This window comes from Magnolia sinica, chromosome 18 (genome assembly GCF_029962835.1).
Source record: "Magnolia sinica isolate HGM2019 chromosome 18, MsV1, whole genome shotgun sequence".
NCBI lineage: Eukaryota > Viridiplantae > Streptophyta > Magnoliopsida > Magnoliales > Magnoliaceae > Magnolia > Magnolia sinica.
Genome location: NC_080590.1, coordinates 21,064,563 through 21,072,367, shown reverse-complemented (window position 1 = coordinate 21,072,367; position 7,805 = coordinate 21,064,563). Strand labels below are relative to the sequence as shown.

General features: G+C 44.5%; 1 protein-coding gene across 1 annotated transcript; it reads right to left on the bottom strand.

Moving 5' to 3' along the window:
• Nucleotides 1–335: 335 nt before the first annotated feature.
• LOC131233996 (methionine gamma-lyase) lies at nt 336–4,204 on the bottom strand. The gene is made up of 2 exons (XM_058230938.1): nt 3,343–4,204; nt 336–1,039 (listed from the first exon to the last, which is right to left on the bottom strand). The coding sequence occupies exons 1-2, from the start codon at nt 4,100–4,102 to the stop codon at nt 459–461; spliced, it is 1,341 nt and encodes a 446-aa protein (XP_058086921.1). The 5' UTR covers nt 4,103–4,204; the 3' UTR covers nt 336–458.
• Between the last annotated feature and the right edge of the window lie 3,601 nt (nt 4,205–7,805).

The window sequence follows — 7,805 nt, the reverse complement described above, 5'->3', positions numbered from 1 at the left end:
CCCAGTCTTAAATCTAGGGCCTTTGTCTAGGCCGGGCAAAGCCCGGGTAGATCATAAATGGCCCAGTCCAGCCCAGCCTGTTGCTCCAATCATCAAGTGGGCCACCATTGTACAAAAGGAACGGATGGTTTAAAAACACTTGTGAGCAGCTCCCATGCAACGCTCATGTTTCAGTTCTCCAAATCCAAACCGTTTATCATATTGAACTATTTCAAACCTTTGATCAGGGTGGAGCATTTCAGCACAATTAGGTGGGCCAAGGCGAGGACCGGCCCCAGCCGGACCGTTGCCGCCCCCACAGTTATATACATACGTACAACAGGTAGAAACCATAATACGGTGAAGGACTGGTATTTATAGACTTTCAACTGGCCCAACCAACATATAACCGTTGGTTCTTAAGTTCAGGTTTTATTTACAAGTTTTAACATCACACCCAAAGATAACTCCATCAGAATTCATATCTTATTAAAAACGCCCCCATCTTGTTGCATCCTGGTAAGAGCTTTCTCAAACTGGCCCCATCTCTGCTCCAGCGTACCACTGTATCCAATAGACATCCTCACAAGGCCCGGCGAAATACCAGCGAGCTCCTTCTCCTCAGCATTCAACTCGCTGCTGGTGCTGCTCCCGGAGCAAGACATCAATGTCTCGTAGTAGCCCAAGCTCACCGCCATGAACCCGAACTGAGCGAAGTTCTGCAAGTAGTGCATCAGACGGTTCGCCTTCTCCTCTGTCTCCATGTCGAGGCAAAGAAGCCCCCCGAACCCATAGTCCGAATTCGCCATTGATTTGAGGAGCGCGTGCTGGGGGTGGTCCTCGAGGCCGGGGTATATGACCTTGAGCCCGAGTTTCTTCATCCTCGTGGCGTAGACCAACGCACGGTGGCAGTGCTCCTTCATTCGGATGGCAAGGTGGGGCAATCGCTCGGAAATCTCGAACGCAACCTTCGCATTCATGGTGGGGCCTAGGAGCATCAGTGCTCCTTGGTGAAGGTCCATCATGGAATTCACCAAGCTAGCTGGGCCACAGACCACACCTGTTACATTTCTGAAAATGGTTAGACATTTGGATTTTTCTCCTGACTTGCATGAATTTCTGGGTGTGATGGCCCACCACTGGCTTATTTGTTAAGTTGGATCCACTTTGTGTTGGTCCCAATACACAGACGCCCACCCTATATAGGCTGGCACCGTTCATCTAAAAGGTCCCACACGCAAGGTGAGTTAGAAACTGCCTCTGGAGACTTGTTACCAACTCACCTTTAAATGGAACTCGTGATGCCTGGCCCATTGATGGTGAACCTGACAGATGAAAGAGGAGGCCTTGACAATGATGAACCCACCACGAGAATTTGAAGTTACTTTTTTTTTTTTTTTTGGTTGTCAATTATTTTTCATGGTGTGGAACACCTAAGGGTAGGATAGGCCTGATTTCCATGAAGGGGAGCATTTAATGCACGTGTTGGAAGGACTACACCCAACATGAGCCCTAAACAGATATAAGCAAGGCAAATAAATAAATAATCGAATCCTTTACTTTTTTGGCTCAGGATAGACTTGCATCATTTGATGATGCCATGTGAATCGCTTTCTCGGGTCCTTTTAAACAGCTGTATCACGTGACTCGGTACCAAAACCCTCTTTCGACCTTTCTTCGGGTTAGATGAAAATCGTGCAACTCTAACAACCAACACGAGTCGGATAAATGAGGACGCAAGCAGACAAAAGCACAGTGCGGGGACTCAGTGCCCTGGTTTTATCGAAGATTACAAAAACTTGATCGGTTTAGTAGGCCGCAGGACCACCTGGAACTGTAGTCCGAAGGCCCACTTCCGTACACAGGGCCACTTGCTGATCAGGATAATTAGATCATCCTGCTTATTCGTTAAAGGACGTTTGTATAAAGGATATGAACTGTTGTTGTTTTCTTTCTTTAAGCTTAACTAGCATAAATTTCACTACAGGATGAACGGTTCCGGTCAAGGATCGCAGAACCGTTTGGTAGAGAGGAAAGAATGACGGTTCTGATCCCGGTGGAGTTATGCGATCCGAGCCACAGCATCTTTTCACGGTATTAATCGGTTGAAATCTGACGGATACGACCATGTTCAACTGAAGCATGGTAATATTGTTCATTGATCTACGGATATTTTGAGGAAGTTCTATCAATGGTAGGACCCGACAGATCAATGGCGGGGATGACCCATGGGCCCCATTCGCCAGAATCCAGAGCTCCTTTACACATTCCAAAGATGTAGGCCATGTATATGATATAATTCCTCCTCGAGGTTCGCACAATCTGCTGGACCACAGCCTTTACACAGGATTCTCCGACACGGATAGTTCACATGGAAAAGATCCTAAACGTCCACGTGGCTCATAGTACGCTGACAAATATAAATATAGGAGGTTATAGATGAACAACATCACCTGGTAATTCCTCTAATAAATTTCCTTAATTGAATGTTATCAAATATCCTAATTAAAATCGACTCTTTTTTCCTTAATGACAATCAATTCTGTACGTGCAAAAGCATAAATCTTAGGGTTGTCAATGAGCAGGGCTCTGGCCTGAAAAATCTGAATTTTCAACAGAGCCAGCCCAACGGCGCGGCCAAACAGTTCGAAAATAAGGACCAATACCTGCCCCAGGCCCGGCCCATTGACAGCCATAATAAATCTTGGATGGTTAATGGATAATCCAGCGAAGTAGATACTTAATGTGCAGGCACTTGGAACCTTTTAAGGGTCCAATTAATATTAGTGCTATTAATGGGCCAATTTTGCCTGATCCAACCGGCCCGTTTCGAACAGTTCAAAATCCGGGCCGAAGCCAACCGTTGACAGCCCGAAGTTCTACTTTATCTTCTATAAAAGTTTAAATCATGTATTTTTATATAAAACATGTAAACTGAGATATATAATTTAAACCGTTTAACTAGATTTATTAGCACGCCACGTATGCAATTTGGAAATGCCTGCGTATCATAAATGACACTCCCCAGAGTATCAAAGTTTTTAACGTAATATCCTGCGCTTCTCTTCTTTAGCGGATTCGGGATCAAATGGGACCCACCCATGCAACCTAATGAGAGAATACGCCACGTCACTTTGTTAACCTAAATTATCCTTTCTATAAATAACAAGGAGAGAACGGCAGACCGCAGGACCATCAAACCACCTGTGGTCTCGGGCTCCTATTTTGTGCATTCCGGGACCCACCCGTGCAAAGTCGCGGTTCTCGACTCGACATGGGGGGGTCCCAATAGCCAGGAGGCCCATCTAACTTCATAATCCACCGGACCATAAAGAGGAGAGACGAAAGAGAATGTTACCGTACCTGCGATTATGTCGGCCCCGCCGCTTAAGAACTTAGAAATGCTGTGAACCACGACGTCCGCGCCAAGCCGAGCCGGCGATAACACCATGGGCGCGAATGTATTGTCCACCACCACCATCACGCCCTTCTCATGCGCGATTGCACACAACTCCGGTATATTCGCGACCGTCAGCGTCGGGTTGGAAATGGACTCCACGTACAACACCTTCGTTATCCCTTCCTTGATCGCGTCCCTCACCTGCTCCAAATCCCTCACGTCCACGAACGTCGTCGTTATGTTGCACGCCCTCGGAAAGAAGTGCGTCAGCAGCGCGTGGGTCCCACCGTAAAGGCAGCTGGACGCCACCACGTGTCCACCGCTGCTACAGATCTGCAGCAGCACGGACGAGATCGCGGCCATCCCACTGGATGTGCAATAGGCGGCCTCGGTACCCTCGATCGCAGCCATCTGACGGCTGAGGTTCAAGACGGTGGGGTTGAAGTGACGGCTGTAGATGAAGAAGTCGCGATCGGGGCCCAGCTCACCAGAGAACATCCGCCGCATGGTTTCGGGCTCCATGACGGTGAACGTCGCAGATGCCTCAATGGACATGTTCACGCCACCGTGCTCGCCGAACTCGTGCCGCGCGTTCGCAAGCGCTTGCGCCGGATCGCACGACGCTGACTTCTTGATGGCGTCGTGGCTGCAGGGGAACGGCATGATCTTCCGTTTCTTTGCTTCAGTATGTTTCGTAGCGTTTCGTTCTTGGGTATCGGCCATGGCAGAAACAGTGAAAGGATGGAGAGAGAGAGAGAGAGAGAGAGAGAGAGAGAGAGAGAGCAGTTGCAGGAAAGGGCTCTTTAAAAAGGGAGGTTATCGGCCAGAGAGAGAGAGAGCAGTTGCAGGAAAGGGCTCTTTAAAAAGGGAGGTTATCGGCCAGAGAGAGAGAGAGGAGTGCAGGGAGAAAAGTTGCAGGAAAGGGCTCTTTATGGAGAGAGATTATCGGCCAGAGAGGGAGGGAGGGAGAGGAGTGCAGGGAGCAGTTGCAGGAAAGGCCTCTTTATAGAGGGAGGTCATCGGCCGTTTCAGGGAGGGATTTTGAAAAAGTCTAAAATACCCTCGTCCTCCAGTTTATTAAAAATGACATTTGCGTCCCAGGAACTGTTTACTAGTATGGTCTCGGTAATTAGGGTGATGGATTGAGGGCATTTTAGGGTAGAGGAGTTACACGAGTGGCAGAGCACGAACCGTGTTAAGCAAGTAATAAAATGTACACGTGGCATATATCAACTGATTAAACTTAAAAAATTGTGGAACTCGATTCCAATAAGTCATGGTCCCAAACTCAGATTGGCTGAACCATCCAATACATGTCCAATCAGATAATCAAATAAATAAATAAGCAATTTAATTCACTTTGTTACATCTGAACTAGGACCCAAAAGTGCCTGCGTATCATCTATCGCACTCTGCGTGAGTATCTATGTTTTCCTCGGAAACGGAGTGGCTACTCCCCTGCCACCTGCCCCGTGGCTGGTGGTCAGTGCTCTGTGGGCCCACTATGATATATATATATATGTTTCATCCATTCCGTTCATCCATTTTTAATGATCATTTTAGGTCTTGATCCCGTAAATGAGAGGGATTTAAATGTCAGGTCCGATCACACCACAGGAAAAAAATAGTGATTGAATATCCATCATTAAAATCCTCCTAAGGACCACTGTACTGTTTATTTGACATCCAATCTGTTGATTAGGTAATACAGGCTCAGATGAAGGGACAAAACAAAGATCAGCTTGATCCAAAACTTTTATTTCCCCCAAAAGGTTTTTAATGGTCAACACTCATTCAACACTGTTTCCTTTAATGTGGTCTACTTGAGAACGGGATGTAAGTAATTTTTGATATCTTAAGATAAAATGATATGGAAAAATATATGGACGGCATGGATGAAACACATACATCATGGTGGGGCTCACGGAGCACCGACCACTAGCCATTGGCTCGTGACAGGGGGAGTAGCCAATCCGTTCCCGTATTCCTCTGGCCATGTTAGAAATTTGAAAGCAAATGGTACGATAGAGACACCACGCATCGTACACGTGGCAATGAAAACAAGATATGGTAACCGTTCCGTAATGCTTGGATTGTCAATGATTAAATGCCCACACTATAAAGCAATCCTGGCCGTCGGTCTTTCTCTCATCCATTTGGAAGGTGGATTTCTGTAGAGACGTGTTGATTCCGTTGAAGCGTGGATCGCGAATCTGGTCCTAATATAGGCATTAGGGGGAGATTAGGGGGAGGGATACGCAGTTCTTGGAATTGTTTGAACGGTCTAAACATCCGACGGATACAAGTTCTCGAAGTTACGCCATCGTATTCCCAATTAAAGGCTTGACGGTTGGGAGGGGTGATGTTGTGAAAGATGAGTGGCTCTTTAGGTATTTTAACGTGGAGACGGAAGAACCGGAATATATGGCAGGGTGAAATACGAAAATCTGGTCCGCTCATATGCTCGGCCCTGGCATGGATGGTTTGTGTCAAAAAAATTAGACCTGTAAGACAATCCTATCCATCTGATCTGTGGTCATTATAGTGACGGTGGAAAACAAGAACAGTGACGGTGATATATGTGTAGTGACCCAAGATTTGGTGCATAAGTATACACGTGCATATTTGTACACCTGCATTCATCGAAGCATACACGCATAGGTCCATGCATACATCCATACATCCATGCATATATACATCCATCATTCTATGAAACTCGTGACCGTGGATATGTATAATATATCTAATTAGGGTGAACATTGACTTACATGATTATTAATTGTGTGATTTTATGCGTGTGTGTATTTATATGTATATATATACTTGCACTCTCATCACTAATGCATACAAAATCAATTGTTCATTCATATTTGCCCAATCCTAACCATTAGTCACGCATCAAGCTCACTGGATCATTGACTGTTTATGTGATTACAGTATATGAATGCTGACTTGGTTGTCCATTCAAATTAGTAGGTAGACACATTTATCTAATCATCAATCTAAGTCATTTATTCAACGGACCATTAGATCAATCCATCTCAACTCAATTTGTATTGATTCATTCATAAAAAAATGATTGTTCTAATTGGGTTCTAATTGTCTGATTATTTTACATACATCCAATCATCTAACAATACATAACACTTATATCATCCAACTAGATCACCTAATTACCAAAGTAAACCATCATTTCCATAACTCTCAGGGTGAAATTTTAATCCAACGGTTGGTTTCCATATGAGATACCTGTACACGTCACATGGGACCGTAGAAGAGAGGAAACCATTAAAATTATTTCTGACCACCGTCAAGGATCATAGATCAAAATTGTGCTCATTAGATAGAGCACAACAATCTGAGGTGAGGCATCAAGTTGTACCCCAATTGGACGGTCCAATGTTGAACTACACATGATTTTATATTGTTTAAAAAAAAAAAAAAAAAAAAAAAAAAAGAGAGAGAGAGAGAGAGATAAGAGTCCTAGAGCCTGACGTCTCTCTCAACAGTCCACCTATTATACTACCTGAATGCATGCATCCCTCTAACCCAGACACATGTGGGACCCACACGTCTATATAGAATACACTGGAATTCGTGAGCTAATCTAAACCATATGTCTAAACACTTATTTCCATCCATCCTAACCGTTACTACTAACTTTTTATCCGTAGAAAATACTTAACTTTCAATCGCAACCACTCATTGAAACATTAGTCAAAGATATGTTTTCAGGAGATCCAGACCATTCATTAATGAGACCACGAGGAATGTAATGAGATGTACGGTGTACCTCAACTATTTGATGATATTACACGCGTACACGACCACATTGAAAAAAATAATAATAATAATAAATAAATTAATAAAACTAACCAGATGCTTGTTTGATGTAGCATATTGTGAATTTGCTCCTACATATCCTCTAACTAGAAGATGTGCTCGGTAATGACGTAGTCAAATCCAATTATGACAAGGGACCCGATCACATAATCCACCATATCAAACCACACCATGAATCTTGATTGTTTTTCTTGGGCCATCCATCCCACATTCATTGACGAGAACCATCTATCAAAAAAAAAAAAACTTATGTATAAATTCCATAAGATTCAATTATCCATCCGCCCATTCCATCAATCCAATCCATCCATCAGGATAGTCCAACCTTTAAGTGTGTGTGGGCCACCTAGTGCATGCGTGAGAGAGATGGACGGTGAACTAACAAAGAAGAAGAAGAATTTCACCAATGCACGTTACTGAAGGCAGCAACTTACGTGGCTGGAATAATGGAAACCATATCTCCTCTTTCTTCTCCTTTCCTCCAACACGTTGAAGGGTTGCGTGGATATCGGAACCCACCACCAACCAGCTCATTGGGACCACCTTTAATCCAAACCATCTGTCACGGTGGACTCCATATAGT